The sequence below is a fragment of the Brachyistius frenatus genome, unplaced genomic scaffold (genome assembly GCF_029030835.1).
Source record: "Brachyistius frenatus isolate BFR_SWC_R1_liver_20210118 unplaced genomic scaffold, ASM2903083v1 Contig_321, whole genome shotgun sequence".
Classification (NCBI taxonomy): domain Eukaryota; kingdom Metazoa; phylum Chordata; class Actinopteri; family Embiotocidae; genus Brachyistius; species Brachyistius frenatus.
In genome coordinates, this window is record NW_027210920.1 from 201,666 (window position 1) to 217,500 (window position 15,835).

A 15,835-nucleotide genomic window follows, 5' to 3' on the forward strand; every position below is an offset into this window, starting at 1 on the left:
TTAGATTTTCATATAATGTCTAAATGTCATGAGGTCATATTCACTGTGAATTCAGATTAGAATTTAAAGTCAACTTCCTGTTTCCACAGATCAATTCCACTTTATATTGATTGACACTTGATTGACAGCATCAGGACATTCCCATTCTGATTAATTTAAGGTGAGTTGAGTAAAACAAAAACTAAAGTTAGGGAAGTAAGTTCACCTTTAATTGTGTAAGTAAAAGTAAACGTGATTTAAGTAGATATAATGTGAAGAAAAAACTAAACTTACTTTCATTTAACGAAGACAAAAAACTGTAATAAACAAGAGTCAGTAAGTTGAGTAATATTCCATTTTAAAGCAATTACTTTCAGCTACAGATTAAAATTTGACATAACAAATGTATTAAAATATTAAAATAGCCAGAAGAACCGTTGTGGATTAAAATGCCCACCAGTGCACGAAGCTGATCAAATAACTCGTTACGTCATTTCAGCATTTACGTCAGGTTGACGCTCACGCGAGTTTCCTGTTAGCTCGTGACGGACTTGTCGTAAAGCAGGCTTCATCTCCATGGTTACCACATTTCCACGGCAACCATGGAACCTGTCAACAAAACCGGAAAACGAAAACGTGAGTCTTCCAAAGCGGTAGATAACTTTAGAAATAATTAAAGATCATAAATCGCCGGACTTTCAGTGTAAAAGACTTCCGTTGTGATCAACAGCTGCAATGGAAATGTTTTTAAAGTGCAAAGACACGTTTCTCTTTCATATCTCTTCTTTATAGCCCACCTTTCATAAACATGCTGCATTTTGCAGGAAAGTGTCGCGCGGAGCTGCGGCAGGCGGCCAGATGTTCCCGGATGTTGCAGCGGGGAGACCGGAGGAGCGGACCGTTAACGGGGACCGGAGGGAGGCCTCTGTGGACGGACAGGTGGAGGTATCAGCATCACGGGCTGGAGGAGGACATAACAACCCAGCTGTTCACTTCTGTAATAACTGCTCAAATACACAACGGGCAGAAACAGCAGCCACATTTCTGAGCACAAGTTAAATATGAGTAGAAAACATACAAGCATCCTCAGGGTGTTCAATTATTACACCTCACCAGCTGACTGGTGACATCATACATGATGAACAGGTGGAGGAGAAGCACAGGTGTAAGTAATAACACGAAGTGTCATGCCAATAAGAAACATGACATCATAGTTGGACCCTGAAACCAGAACATGTCTCTGGACCACCGCCCTCATCGAAGCTGTTTACACCTGTCCTCCCTCTGTCCTTCTCAAGGGCAGGTTTGAACACCGATGTTGAGACGATGAACTTTATTCTCCAGGTTCTGCCGGCGGTCGATGAGGTTCGTCTGGAGCTCCATGAGGCCTGCATCTACGGCCGGCTGCCTGACATCCAGCTCCTGGTGCAGTCCGGGCTCTGGTGGATCGACTGCAGCGACTCCCGGGGTCGCCGGCCCCTTCACGTGGTCCTGTCCCTCCGCAGCGTCCCCAACACCTCCGCCTGCCTCCGATACCTGCTGGAGCACGGAGCCAACGTCAACAGGTAGGAGCCTCTCTCCCTCAAACACACCTGTGTGCATAAATTAAAGAAATATATAAATTCTCTCGACTCAATCCAGAAAACAGAATTAGTTTTGACCAAGAATCAGCTGTTGACTTTCTCAAATTTGGGTTTACAGCTGCAGGAAGAGATAATAATTGTGATGCTGCTGATGAAACTTACAGGACCTTTTATTTATTGATTCATTTTTTGAACCAGGCTCACACACTCGGGGCAGACCCCGCTGCACGTGGCCGCCTCCGAGGGCCTCCTCGACTGTGCGGAGATTCTGGTGGAGGCCGGAGCAGACGTGTTGGTCCAGGACAGCGCGGGTCACACACCTCTGGACCTGGCACGCATCTGGTGCCACAGGAAGACGGCGAGGTGAGACGCACCGGGACAAAAAGCTTCAGTGAAGAGGGACTAGTTTTTTACCTTTAAAAAAAAGAAAAAAAAAAGCATTTGTGTGTGTGTGTGTGTGTGTGTGTGTGTGTGTGTGTGTGTGTGTGTGTGTGTGTGTGTGTGTGTGTGTGTGTGTGTGTGTGTTTTCTAGGTATCTGAAAAGCTGCAAGTGGCAGGTAGATAAGACGGAGGAGATGGAGGAGAGAGAGCTGGTTCACGTCTTGTACGGTGATCTTGTCGATCTGGCAAAACAGAACAGTCTCGATACAACGGTTAGTTTGTATGATGTCAAAATTAAAGAATTTAAAGAGCATTCAGACATCTGATCTAAAGTCAAACACAAACGCTGAATGATGTATTTTCTGTAAACTATGAAATGTAGAAGAAGGATTTAAAAGCAGTATATTCAGTTTGCATGTACTGCACTAACTACACTTTCTCCATTATCAGACACTTGTCGATGAAAAGATGGCCGAGTGGGCAAACAGGAAACACCTGCCCCCCCTGAAGGGTTTACCCCACCGTGTGCAGGTGAGCCGGTTCCACACCAGGTGCTTCTTATCAGATCAGAGCAGCTCTAAACCAGATCAGCAGCCAGGACGGCCTCAGGAGGACGGGAGCACCTCCAGAAAGCAACCTGCAGCCTCGCCCTGTCGGCCGTGGACCATCTTCATGGGCCTCCAGCCTGAGAAAGCCCCCGCGGTGCCGGACCTCCGGGGCAGCGTCGCACTGTGGAGGGACGGCAGCAGCAAGCGACCTCAGTACAGCACCCAGTGGGACAGCACGCCTCGCCCCGCCCCCAACCTGCCCATGGACATCCTTCAGAGGGTGCTGTTCCCCAGAGACTTCCCCTCCAGGATCGCCTCCCCTCGGCACTTCCAGCCGCAGGACATAGTGGAGGTCAAGCATCGCGGAGGCCCTCGGGGGCGGAGCACCTCCCCCTGGACGGAGGTGGCCATGCACCTCGCCGAGGACCTGCAGCCTGGACACTACTGACCTTCATCTGGACCTGAAGCTGCTGGACAGGTGGGCAAGAAATGCATTAAACTCACTGCTTCTCAAATGTGTTGAAATCAGTTTTATGTCAGTTTTATATATATATATATATATATATATATATATATATATATATATATATATATATATATATATATATATAGATATATATATATATATATATATATCAGTAGATATATATATATATATATATATATATATATATATATATATATATATATATATACACACACATATATATAAATAATAATGTAGCTAAAGTGTTAAAATAAGAGAATTTAAACAAAGACGTCTGGTCGTCTTAACAAAAGTTTTAAGAGATAAAACAGACGTCCAGCCATCTCAGCTCAAAGTGACAAAAATGAAAAGCACCAAACACAGGATGGTGTGTGTGTGTGTGGGGGGGGGGGGGCAGACCTGGGTGAACTGGGTCACCTGTCACAGATGTAGCGTCGCACTTCCACTGATGCCCCCCAGGGGACTGCAGCGGGATCCAGGTGAGGGCTTGTCAACAGCATGCAAGTGTGAACTGTAAGCTGTGGCCTGTCACCTGAAGGTGTGTGTGTGTGTGTGTGTGTGTGTGTGTGTGTGTGTGTGTGTGTGCGTGCACGTGTTGTGGTTTTTCTCCTTTACTTCATGAAGCACTTCACACCTCGGCGGGGGTCAAAGTGCACACGAGTGTCAACCTGGTGCCCCCTCTGTGACCAAGCCACATGGGACGAACATAATGACACACACACACACACACACACACACACACACACACACACACACACAGCAAATAAAATCTTGTCATTTAGTCTGATTTAATTTGAAATGAAAAGCAGTTTGTCTTTGTCTTAGTTTTGCTTTTTATTTCCTTGAACCTGTGAACAAAACTATTTCATCCGTCAGTTATTTCAACAAAATCTTTTATAACACAGTTGTGTGCATGTCAGTCTACGACGAATCACTCTGAATAATCAGTAAAAAGAACCTTTTTTTTTTTGTGTTTCTTTCATAAAAGCAGCTTTTTTTCTTCCCCAAAAGCGTCGAGAATCATCACGCAGGTTGGATCTTCACCAGCGTTTACAATTTGCATTTCATCTCTCAGATCAATGTACAAAAAAATCAGTTTGTTTATTCCTGTGAATTCTTACAAACAAAGTCGGAAAAAAAGAGGCATGTAGCCACACACCAGTGCTGGTGATGGATGAACGTGTGGTGGAAACCAAACAAATCCCACATCGTGCAGCGTTTGTGTGGCCGGACGTCGATGATCCGGCGTCGGAGAGATCCCGTGGAGGTTAGAAGCGATCCTTCCTCAGCGCCTGTTTAAACCCTCTTTAAGTGAAGTGATGCAGCAGGACTGAAAGCACTCCAAGACTTCGTCACAGATTCCCTGTAACTTTAGAGGCTGCTCTTTACTATTTGAAGTAATATCAATTTAGTGTTTAGTTAGTGGCATTTTTTTGTCACAACTGATTTGCCATTTAAACACTTCCTACACAATGTTTTCGGGGATATTTTACACCACAACCCAAAATCAGTCTGCAGGATTTATTCAGAAAGTACCTTCTCTAACTCTTCTCGCCTCCTCGCCTGTGTTTCCTGCTACGTTGTGTATTGAATCGGATGAAGTGGGAGACCTACAACACACAAACGATAGAAATTATGATTTCTCTGCCCAAGTCAAACTTCAGGAATTCGGTGGTTAATTTCTGAACCCCCACACGAACATATTTTAATACTAAAGCTTAAAAAAATGGAGTCCAACGTGACAATAAGAAAAGAAATCACAGCGCTACAGACAAGATCCCCTCGCCGAGGTCTCCAGGTGGTGATGTTGGCAGTCGGTACAGACAGAAAGACAAAGACAGACGAACATGGCCTGTGTAAACGCGTCGGCTCGTCCAGCGGGAAGCTCGGTTCGGTTCATTGGTCCGTACTTTTTGTGTGCTTTTCCTCCCATTTGGGCCACTGCTTCGTTGTTTTTTGAAGTCCCATCCAGAAACAATTTCCACTGTCCTTCCTGCTGCTTCCCCCTTTGATCTGTGACACATGACACACACCGCCGACCCGAGGCCACGCCCCCGAATACCAGCTCCTCAGTACATCTTCTGTCGGCTGGGCAGCACGGCCTCTTTGAGGAATGAGAACACGAGGAGAATCCCAGACCTCTTCCCCCTTTTGCCCTTGGTGAAGTAATTAGAAACCACATCATCTAAAAAAACCAAGAAAATTCAGTTGTCAAAATTAGAAAGTCTCTGTTTGTGTTCTTTCAAACTGCACTGAGTCCTAGAAGGTAAAAATACGTGAGAAACGTGTGGTGTGATGGTGAAAGCAGCAGAAAAGGGATGCGCCCCGCGTGGGGCTCGAACCCGCGACCCTGAGATGAAGAGTGTCACGCTCTACATACATACATCATGAGGCACCGACCGGACAGAGTGTCAGACGTTTGAAAGCTCTCACCTCCTTGCTGCATGGTGGATGGAAGCACGTTTTCCCCCGCTGACAGCGACACAAAGAAGGCGAAGGGGATCACCCACAGGCAGATGGTGAAGTACGCCAGCACCTGAGGCCCGCCAGGTCAGACGAACAGAGGATAAGACAAGAAAAGGACCACATCCTTTCCACAGTTCACTAAAACTGTACATGGCGTTTTCAATCCGGGAGGAACTTACCTCTGAGAATGGATAGTACTCTTGTGCAAAGTACTGAAAGGCCATGTAATGGTTCACCACCACCAGCACTGCAGCATAGGGACAAGAAACAAAGTTGGAAAAAGAAAAATGCGCTAAGAAAGAGATATTTTATATGTTTTGCTGACCAAATAAACAGAAGCTGTCCAGGGAGCGTCTCTGTCCTGCAGTTGCGTGATTTAACAAGTAAACAGGCCAAAGACTGCAAAGAGTCGGTGCCACTCACCACAGGAGAGGATGAAGTTCGGGGAGCTCAGCAGGATGTAGGGGAAAGTCTGCAGGAGGCCGAAGTACACCAGGTTGGTGAAGAGGCCGACTCCCACCATCAACACCGGGAAGCCTTCAAAGAGGTAGAGACCTGCCAGCACACCTGTCGAGAACTGGACACGTCCGCCCCAACAGAGAAAGAGCAGTTTGACAGGCGAGCCGTTTACCCTTAAAAACAAAGTGCATCCGTCTCCGTCCAGTTACTCACCAGGATCATGTACTTTATTATCCGGCTGGTGGCGACTGTGTATTCTTCTATGAGTTCGGCCAGGTAGTACAGGCCAGCAGCTGGAGGACACGAGAGGTGATGAGCGACCCAACAGGACAAAAAAAAGAGACAGAAATTCTTTGTAAATACTGGAAATCAACATGAGTGTCGTTGGTGAATATCTGAACTGAAACGACCACTTTACCTGGAAATCAATTCATATTTAGAGTTAAAAAAAGAAAGATGATTTGTTAGGGTCAGTAATGTAGAAGGATATTTTAGTTATTTTGTATGTGGATGAAACAGTTCATTGCCATGACAGTGTATTCTGTTGGTATTATTTGCTGTATTTCCCTTTTGATGCCACGACTAAAGAAAACTATCCCTTAAAACCTACTTTGAGGAACACGAACGTCTCTTTGTAGCTCTGAAAAGTTCTCAGACGTCTCAAAAGTTGAAGCTTACAGCTTTTTCACAAGAATAGAAATCTGGAAATATAAAAAAAACAACAACCAGAAAACAGAAAAACTACTCTTAAAAGCAGTAAAGAGTATGAACCCGACCAGATTATCAAGGCCATCTTACTACTTTTTTTCCTACACTGGGTGTCAGTTCAATGAGATTCAATGCCTCGAAGAAATACAGATCAGGTAATATAAATCTATTTGAATGAGCTCCTAAAAACAGCAGCAACGCAGACACGATGCACAGCTGGTGAGACGGAGAGACGGAGAGACGGACATTCAAACAGTGATGGAAACCTTGACATTCAAACACAACAACAAAGAAGGTGCCACTTATTAAAAGCGTAGGATTTACCAGAAGACCCTGAACACAACACCAGCTGATAAAATGTGGAATACCAGATTTAAAATATTGGAAAAAAGTAAAGAAAGAACGAACTCAATGTTTAATGTCGTAGTTTTGTATCTCTAGTTTGAGAAATTACTTTCACGGATGTTTAAGCTTAAAATTGAGTAATAATAGTTATGAATGTCGATAATGTGATAAATGTTCCTCAACTTCAGATTATCAATCAAACAGAACTGGAAGGACTCGTTATCTTATAAATCACTCATCTGGTGATTATTATTTTAGGTTTCATGGATTTAAAAAAACTAAAATCAGAGACAAAAATGTTTAATGATTAATTAATTATCTCTAATGATAAATGTTGTGAAAAGATTTGAACTTCATGCCGGAGGGATTATTTTACAACCTGGCAACCACAGATAGACCAGATCTTATCCTGGATTAAACTCTTTCTTTCCTTTCTGTGACTGACAGCTGCTTGTCAAACCCGCTGCTGTTTGGAGTTCATGTGTACTGGCTGCAGGATCAGCTGATCAATGGACTGATTGATCAGTTTGTATCAGGATCAGCTGATCAACAGTTTGTATCAGGATCAGCTGATCAATGGACTGATTGATCAGTTTGTATCAGGATCAGCTGATCAATGGACTGATTGATCAGTTTGTATCAGGATCAGCTGATCAATGGACTGATTGATCAGCTTGTATCGATAGAGATTAACAGCAAACGTCACATCCTGGTTTCTCCAGGAAATGATTTATAAGACAATAAATACCTAATTATACACACAGTACAGATATTCTGCTTTTATCTAAAAGTATAAAATATAAAAATATGAAACATCGTTAATTAATAAATCTTTAACTTCTTGTACTGGAGAGCTAACCGGCTAGCTGAGCTAGCAGGCAGCTCTTCGTGCTTTAATGAGCTCAGACGTGAAACCTTCTTCAGACTAGATTAGTATTAGTATTGTTATTAGTATTGTTATTAGTATTGTTGTTATTATTATTCTCGTGATGAACTTGTGACTCACAGCTCCATCCGCTAGCATTAGCAAGCTAACCTTAGCCAGTACGTTATAGCACCTCGCAGGATCTTCCCGTGAACACTCACCTATCGCGAGAGTGACGAAGGATATCTGGATCACCAACGACAGCCAGCTGAGTAAATAAATAAACCACATCTCTCTGCATAAGCAACGACACACACAAATAAAAGGAAACGAGACAGACAACAGCTAGCTGTCTGCTAACCGGTCACAGTTCCTCCGGGAGACGGACCTGGTCTCCTGAAGAGCGGCTTCCTGTGGCCGCAGCGCCACCTGCGGGTTGGAGGAGAAGTTCATCCACCTGCGGGTTGGAGGAGGAGTTCATCCACCTGCGGGTTGGAGGAGAAGTTCATCCACCTGCTGGTTGGAGGAGAAGTTCATCCACCTGCGGGTTGGAGGAGAAGTTCATCCACCTGCGGGTTGGAGGAGGAGTTCATCCACCTGCGGGTTGGAGGAGAAGTTCATCCACCTGCGGGTTGGAGGAGAAGTTCATCCACCTGCGGGTTGGAGGAGGAGTTCATCCACCTGCTGGTTGGAGGAGAAGTTCATCCACCTGCGGGTTGGAGGAGAAGTTCATCCACCTGCGGGTTGGAGGAGAAGTTCATCCACCTGCGGGTTGGAGGAGAAGTTCATCCACCTGCGGGTTGGAGAAGTTCATCCACCTGCGGGTTGGAGGAGGAGTTCATCCACCTGCGGGTTGGAGGAGAAGTTCATCCACCTGCGGGTTGGAGGAGAAGTTCATCCACCTGCGGGTTGGAGAAGTTCATCCACCTGCGGGTTGGAGGAGGAGTTCATCCACCTGCGGGTTGGAGGAGAAGTTCATCCACCTGCGGGTTGGAGGAGGAGTTCATCCACCTGCGGGTTGGAGGAGGAGTTCATCCACCTGCGGGTTGGAGGAGAAGTTCATCCACCTGCGGGTTGGAGGAGGAGTTCATCCACCTGCTGGTTGGAGGAGAAGTTCATCCACCTGCGGGTTGGAGGAGAAGTTCATCCACCTGCGGGTTGGAGGAGGAGTTCATCCACCTGCGGGTTGGAGGAGAAGTTCATCCACCTGCGGGTTGGAGGAGGAGTTCATCCACCTGCGGGTTGGAGGAGAAGTTCATCCACCTGCGGGTTGGAGGAGAAGTTCATCCACCTGCGGGTTGGAGGAGAATTTCATCCACCTGCGGGTTGGAGGAGGAGTTCATCCACCTGCGGGTTGGAGGAGGAGTTCATCCACCTGCTGGTTGGAGGAGAAGTTCATCCACCTGCGGGTTGGAGGAGGAGTTCATCCACCTGCTGGTTGGAGGAGGAGTTCATCCACCTGCGGGTTGGAGGAGGAGTTCATCCACCTGCGGGTTGGAGGAGGAGTTCATCCACCTGCGGGTTGGAGGAGGAGTTCATCCACCTGCGGGTTGGAGGAGAAGTTCATCCACCTGCTGGTTGGAGGAGGAGTTCATCCACCTGCTGGTTGGAGGAGAAGTTCATCCACCTGCTGGTTGGAGGAGGAGTTCATCCACCTGCTGGTTGGAGGAGGAGTTCATCCACCTGCTGGTTGGAGGAGGAGTTCATCCACTCAGTGGATTCGATTCCTGTTCTGAAAATAAAATTACAAAATATGTATACAATAAACAAGATAGATAAGACTGTTTGAAGGTATGGAGGCTTTTCTGGGCCAGAAAATAATGAACTAAAGGTCCCAAACTCTCCACATGTCAAAATTTGAAGGTCAAAATTACACAATCACATCCTTTTTTGGTTTTCTGTGCATTTAAGGTACAACGGCAAACGTGTATGGGGGGTGTGAGAATCAACAGGACATTAGATTAGATTAAATTACACTGTTAATCCCACAGTGGGGAAATTACTGGACATGGTCTATCCAAAGAGCCCATGCTTAAAACTAGTCATGTCTGTGTAAATCTAGTGACGACCAACTTTTCAACCCTTTTTGTAGTTGATAAATCAAGTCAAAGTATATTTCTTATGTTGTCGGCCCATTAACTTTCTCATCCTTTCAAGTCCCGGCCTCTGTCTGGGCCTTCGGCTCATTTACATTTCACTCAGGATTTGGACCTCGAGTGAACACAGGGAACGGTTACCGACTAATTCCTGTCAGAAACAAATCACACAGAAGAGAGTTGAGAGGTCGTCGCTCAAGTTAAACCTCGTAGGAACTCGCTAACCTGGAAAACGGAGAACCAAGATTTCTAAAAGGAAATGAAATACTGCTTTTTCACAGGGCGTATAAAAGGTGTGGCATTTAACTTCATGTTTTATGAGAAGTGTCACATGTCAGTGCTGTTTACTGAGACCACAGCTGCCTTTCCATTCAATTCATAATGATTTCCTTGCGCTGTTGTTGGATTCGTTCTCTGGAGGTCAAGGAAAACACACTAAGACGGGAAAATAAAGATAAACGGACACTATTTGGTTTCCATATTTGTGTGCTTTAATTAACACATCCTCAGTATTATATGCTGTATTTTTCTCTCTGTTCCACACACATACTGGTTTTTGTGTGCAGGGTTTCACTAACAAGAAGAGGTCAGCACACATCACTGGATCCCAAAAAGCTAACACCTTTGAGATTGAGGAAGAAAACAGTAAAAAATGTATGCTTGAGAGTGAAAAGGCAGAGCTAAATAAAGTAAATATATAATGTGAAACAGTGTGAAGACACTAAAACGGTGTCCGAGTCAAAGGTGAGAGTAAATTCATCCTCTTTTCAAATGCTTTTAACAAAGGCAGGAAGGCAGGTAGAAAGATGGTGTGGTGTGAAGGTGCATGTATTCATGCATGCATGCATGCACACATATATACAGTATCCGTGTGGAGGTGAGAAAACAAAAGGCGACCTGCTGCAGCTGGAGAACTTTCAGGAGGGAGGCCACCTGAAGCTCTTATCTCGACGACACCTCCGCTTCTCCGGGTGTGACGGCTTTAATGTGCCTAAATAACCGCCAGCCTCGCCGTCCTCCTGCCGGATCGAGCTTTAAGAGGCAGACACCTTGGGCGAGAAGTGGCCTGTTTTTTTAATGGCTCAGGCTATTTTTCATTTATTTTCTGTAGCATAAAAAAAAAAAAAATGCAACTTGCACTTAGTTGAGCTGAAACCCAGGTCCCCTAAAAAGAAGGATGTTGGCCATTAAACACGGCTCAAAGAGCTCCATTTCCTTTTGACACGCAATAAGTACTGGCTTTCTGCAGATCTGGGTTAAATGGCCTTCAGAAAAAAAAATGCTTTTCCTTGTTTTTCTTTAGACATGAATGTGAGATTTAATGGGTTTTTTTCAACAAACTGCTCCCGTCTGGTCCCTCAGGAGGATAAAACAAACTGTTTTCTGACAGTAAGATGATGACAGATCAAATCTTTACTTGAACTTTATAATAGGGACCAAAACCAACCAGTAGTTTCCTGACATGTTATTGTAAGAGAGAACAGAATCAATGCATTTAAATTTGAAAGCGCGACATAAAAAAGAATAGAATAGATTTAAAGATAAAGAAACACTGACAATAAAGAAAAATACAGGCCCAGTTTGATCAACAAACTTTGGTTTATCATCATATAAAACTGTATAATAATAATTACTGGAACCATCTCTTCAGGTTTCGTGGCTCACGATGAGTGCTGACGCTCGGATGCGAGAGTCTCTCTTCTCCCGGTTCTGTTTCAGCCTCCGGAGCACCGGGGAGCCGGCGCTCTCGCCTGCCCAGGGAACGTCTCCTGCTGCTGGGACGGTCTGCGGACTAGCCGGGGGTTCTGTCCAGAGATGGTCACCACATCGTCAGGGTGAACCACAACTCCAGCAGTTAGAAGTACAGAATGGCTCATGAACAGACTGCAGAGTCAGATTAAAGCCTTTTGTTCTGGTTATTAATAATGTAGAAGACAAGCGTGAAAAGACTCTTGGCCTGGTCTGATCTGATCTGATGGTTAACTCTTCGCTCTTTTAAAAAATTAAGGTCAAAGTCAAATGTCACAGACTCTGCATGAAAAGTAATGATAAATATTATTGCAAACAAATAGTAAAAGCAACAAGTTATTGAATAAAATGAAAATAAAAATCTTGGTGGACATTGTATAAAGTGGAAAAAAGCCTTTTTTTTTAAATAGTATTTTCTCTTTTCTGTATCCATATTGTAGCTCCCATCATGTCTGTTTTCTTACTATTTAGAAACCTATCACTGTCCTGTTGCTTCTCACTGGTTTAAACATACTTTAAAGGGGAAATATTACATCATAAATGATGGTAAACCACATTTTAATAAGCCTCAATCAGGTTTAAAATCAATGAAAGTCTCTCTTGAGACATACAAGAGATAATAAATGACGAGGAACAGCGTACCTGGTGTTCGGTCCTGGTTCTCTCCCATCGCCCTCCTCCTCCTCTGGAGCACCATCAGCAGCTCGGCCTCCCCGACGTTGCGGCCGACGCCCCTCCTGGATGGCACCCTGCGGTGCTGCTGCCGCTTAATGTTGTTCTGGTGTTACAGAAGGAGTTTTAAGTGCAGCTCATTGCCTCACAACTACAGTGAAATGTGTCTTTATGGTTATTACCAGCATTCCCTTCAACTCCAGGATGGCTGATTTGCGGTTTTCACTCCTCTGGTCCTGAAAGAAGATTTAGGATTTTCTTTTTTTTTGTAAAGAGTGCTTTAATTATAAAAATGAAGGTGAGAGATTAACTGACCATCCATGAGCTGTCGTCCTCCTGTGAGCCAGAAAGGAAGACGGTAGTTGTCAGATTTATTATATATTTCTTTGGATTTTGCTTTTAAATCAGTTTTTTTGAACATCTAAATGTCTAATATATAAATACAAAATGCATTTTTTTGTACCTGGATTCTTTTAGTGGGTCTGAGGACGATGCCTCTCTTTATTCTCTGCATCATTTCATCCACTGCTTTTGTCTTCATGTCCAGTAGGGGAGCTGGTTCTTAAAGTATATTTAAAAAAAATCATTAGAGCTGAGATCTGTAGGTTTTACAGACCTTTCAAACTTTGCATAGTTTGTATATATGGAGGTTAAGTTAAAGATGAGATGTTGTAGAATAAATACGTTAAATGGAAAACTGTTGTCCAGGAAACCAATGAAATATCAGAAGAAGATGAAGCAACTTAATAATCACAAATTAAAAGAGTTTCTGTTTGTGGTGCATTTAAAGGACGATGGAGGAGCTCACTGCTCTGATCCGCTGCACTGCCTCCATCTTTCCTCCTACTCTTCAGGAAGTCATGTAAACTGGAGAGACAGACAGAGAGAGGTCACAGGGGTCCACCAGTGGCTCTCGAGAGGTCATTTCACCTCACAGCATGAACAACTTGCAAAGGTACGTTCAGGATCAAAAACATCTGAAACAGTATTGAAACTATCGTGAGAAACCGAAACATCACAGTCTTTCAAAGGGAGAGGAAGCTGTGGCTTCACTCAGACCTACTTGATGGCAGTAGTGGGAGGGGGAGGAGGGGGAGGAGGAGGTGGCGGTGGAGGAGGAGGAGGAAGAGAAGGTGGAGGAGGAGGAACAGAAGTGGACTTCTCCCTCGGTTCATCAGCGTTATCTCCTCTGTTCAATGTTTCTTGTAACTGATTCACTACAAAGGTATTTAGAGAGAGAAAAGTAAATAAATGATATCGTTCCTAATGAAATGTGAAAAAAATTGTTAGAAAAATCTGCTTTTTCAGACTTAAAGATAAGTTTAAAGTTCCAATCTCAGAGATGTCTGTTTTGTGTTTTCTTGGCGCCACCTGTGGTGACAAGCGGTAACTGTAGCTTTGTTTTGTGACGTCAGTTAGTTGCCAGTTGAAGAGGGAGTCTGTTGTGTTAGCTCCGCCTACTTTTTTCGGATGGAAAACACGTCACTAACGTTGTGATTTTTCCCGGGAATGTCACCATGGAAACCCAGATCGCTCAGTTCGTAATCCTACGAATGAAAGCGTTTTCCTTAAGAAGCCACTGGCTCAGTCAACGTGCTAGCTCATTCGGCGATAAATCGTGACTTAACCGACATTTATTTGAATGAAAATCTTCAGGACTGTTACTTTAATCGGGGCCTTTTAGCTCTTCGTCAACTGAGAGAAGAATTTTACAGAGAATACTGTGCAAGAACGTGACAAGAAAATGTTCCAATTTACGAGATTAATTTTAGCGAGTATGTATTTCAGGATGTTTGGAACCGTAGAAATGTGTGTCCACACCATCTGATGGGTGGAGCTGAGGTGGGGGTCAGCTACCGGCTCAATCAGGTAACAAGTGCCTCCAAATATCGCTCGTAATAAGCTTTAATCTCTTCTTAATTTAAACACATTTTTCAAAAACACCACGACACACATCAGAGGACGTTAAATCAGCTATAAAAAATAAACCAAATAGTTTTTCCCATCGTTCTCAACAGCATCTAAAACATAGCAGAGAACGCTTTGTAACTTCCACTTTCAACATTTCTGACCCATCAAGCATATTTGCTGAGTCGGCGGTTTTGTCCGCCAGCAGCTACCTTCCTCCCGGAGCTGTGCGATGGCGCTGTTGGCCGCAGACAGCTGTTCCTCTGAAGACCTCCTCTCCTCCTCCTTCTTCTCCAGCTGCTCTCTCAGCCTCTGCAGCTCCGACAGGACGCTGCTCTCCTCCACATCAGCCTGATCGGGGACGAGACCACCAGAGGTGTGATGAAGACTATCAACGGGCCCGAATGGAGCCCTGCTGTGTTCCCTCCACTCACCTGGTCTCTAGTAGTGTTGTCCCTCCACTCACCTGGTCTCTAGTAGTGTTGTCCCTCCACTCACCTGGTCTCTAGTAGTGTTGTCCCTCCACTCACCTGGTCTCTAGTAGTGTTGTCCCTCCACTCACCTGGTCTCTAGTAGTGTTGTCCCTCCACTCACCTGGTCTCTAGTAGTGTTGTCCCTCCACTCACCTGGTCTCTAGTAGTGTTGTCCCTCCACTCACCTGGTCTCTAGTAGTGTTGTCCCTCCACTCACCTGGTCTCTGTAGTAGTGTTGTTCCTCCACTCACCTGGTCTCTAGTAGTGTTGTCCCTCCACTTACCTGGTCTCTAGTAGTGTTGTCCCTCCACTCACCTGGTCTCTAGTAGTGTTGTCCTTCCACTCACCTGGTCTCTAGTAGTGTTGTCCCTCCACTCACCTGGTCTCTAGTAGTGTTGTCCCTCCACTCACCTGGTCTCTAGTAGTGTTGTCCCTCCACTCACCTGGTCTCTAGTAGTGTTGTCCCTCCACTCACCTGGTCTCTAGTAGTGTTGTCCCTCCACTCACCTGGTCTCTAGTAGTGTTGTCCCTCCACTCACCTGGTCTCTAGTAGTGTTGTCCCTCCACTCACCTGGTCTCTGTAGTAGTGTTGTTCCTCCACTCACCTGGTCTCTAGTAGTGTTGTCCCTCCACTCACCTGGTCTCTAGTAGTGTTGTCCTTCCACTCACCTGGTCTCTAGTAGTGTTGTCCCTCCACTCACCTGGTCTCTAGTAGTGTTGTCCCTCCACTCACCTGGTCTCTGTAGTAATGTTGTCCCTCCACTCACCTGGTCTCTGTAGTAGTGTTGTCCCTCCACTCACCTGGTCTCTGTAGTAATGTTGTCCCTCCACTCACCTGGTCTCTGTAGTAGCGTTGGATGTCCTGCAGGGCCGCGCTGACGTCACATATCTGCTCCAGCGCCCGTCTCAGCTGCGACTGCAGGTTGGTCTCGGAGCTCTGCGCCTCCATCACTGCCTGCGCCTCCATCACTGCCTGCGCCTCCATCACTGCCTGCGCTGGAACGTCCTTCTGCTCCACCAACATCTGAGGAGACAAACCAAATGTCTCTCATGATTATTTTGCATCTGAGAAATTGGAAAAGTGGAACACAGATGACAATGAAGCCCAATTAGAGG

The 15,835-nt window shown here is 45.1% G+C and overlaps 3 protein-coding genes across 6 annotated transcripts in view; 1 reads left to right on the forward strand and 2 right to left on the reverse strand.

The window, feature by feature from the left end:
* The first annotated feature begins 580 nt into the window (after positions 1–580).
* On the forward strand, positions 581–2,983 carry ankrd53 (ankyrin repeat domain 53). Of its 3 annotated transcripts, none has more exons than XM_069723246.1 (6): positions 581–632; positions 804–976; positions 1,324–1,544; positions 1,761–1,925; positions 2,095–2,215; positions 2,394–2,983. In XM_069723246.1, exons 2-6 carry the CDS (start codon positions 848–850, stop codon positions 2,937–2,939), a joined length of 1,182 nt encoding a protein of 393 aa, XP_069579347.1. In that variant the 5' UTR covers positions 581–632; positions 804–847; the 3' UTR covers positions 2,940–2,983. The 3 variants fall into 3 exon arrangements, with proteins under 3 accessions (XP_069579347.1, XP_069579348.1, XP_069579346.1); XM_069723247.1 differs by having other exon boundaries at positions 587–632; positions 804–924; XM_069723245.1 differs by lacking the exon at positions 581–632 and having other exon boundaries at positions 783–976.
* Positions 2,984–3,787: 804 nt separating this feature from the next.
* On the reverse strand, positions 3,788–8,222 carry tex261 (testis expressed 261). The gene is made up of 6 exons (XM_069723248.1): positions 8,043–8,222; positions 6,117–6,196; positions 5,868–6,021; positions 5,624–5,691; positions 5,412–5,514; positions 3,788–5,163 (listed from the first exon to the last, which is right to left on the reverse strand). Exons 1-6 carry the CDS (start codon positions 8,110–8,112, stop codon positions 5,048–5,050), a joined length of 591 nt encoding a protein of 196 aa, XP_069579349.1. The 5' UTR covers positions 8,113–8,222; the 3' UTR covers positions 3,788–5,047.
* A 2,163-nt stretch (positions 8,223–10,385) lies between these two features.
* The window catches only part of shtn2 (shootin 2), an 11,867-nt gene continuing 6,417 nt past the window's right edge, over positions 10,386–15,835 (reverse strand). For both annotated transcript variants that reach the window (XM_069723228.1, XM_069723227.1), the window contains exons 9-17: positions 15,555–15,743; positions 14,459–14,597; positions 13,402–13,555; positions 13,147–13,205; positions 12,802–12,899; positions 12,654–12,674; positions 12,521–12,574; positions 12,309–12,444; positions 10,386–11,722 (exon numbers count right to left, since the gene is read on the reverse strand). In XM_069723228.1, coding sequence (XP_069579329.1) covers positions 11,565–11,722; positions 12,309–12,444; positions 12,521–12,574; positions 12,654–12,674; positions 12,802–12,899; positions 13,147–13,205; positions 13,402–13,555; positions 14,459–14,597; positions 15,555–15,743 — 1,008 coding nt within the window. In that variant the 3' untranslated portion in view covers positions 10,386–11,564. The remainder of the gene's footprint in view (positions 11,723–12,308; positions 12,445–12,520; positions 12,575–12,653; positions 12,675–12,801; positions 12,900–13,146; positions 13,206–13,401; positions 13,556–14,458; positions 14,598–15,554; positions 15,744–15,835) is intronic.

Coding starts and splice junctions, on each gene's coding strand:
- ankrd53 (XM_069723245.1), top strand. CDS start 788: ATGCTGCATTTTGCAGGAAAGTGTCGCGCGGAGCTGCGGCAGGCGGCC. Junction 1,545..1,760: donor CACGGAGCCAACGTCAACAG/GTAGGAGCCTCT, acceptor TTTTTGAACCAG/GCTCACACACTCGGGGCAGA. Junction 1,926..2,094: donor TGCCACAGGAAGACGGCGAG/GTGAGACGCACC, acceptor TGTGTTTTCTAG/GTATCTGAAAAGCTGCAAGT.
- tex261 (XM_069723248.1), bottom strand. CDS start 8,112: ATGTGGTTTATTTATTTACTCAGCTGGCTGTCGTTGGTGATCCAGATA. Junction 5,692..5,867: donor GAACTTCATCCTCTCCTGTG/GTGAGTGGCACC, acceptor CCTATGCTGCAG/TGCTGGTGGTGGTGAACCAT. Junction 5,515..5,623: donor AGTACTATCCATTCTCAGAG/GTAAGTTCCTCC, acceptor GGCGGGCCTCAG/GTGCTGGCGTACTTCACCAT.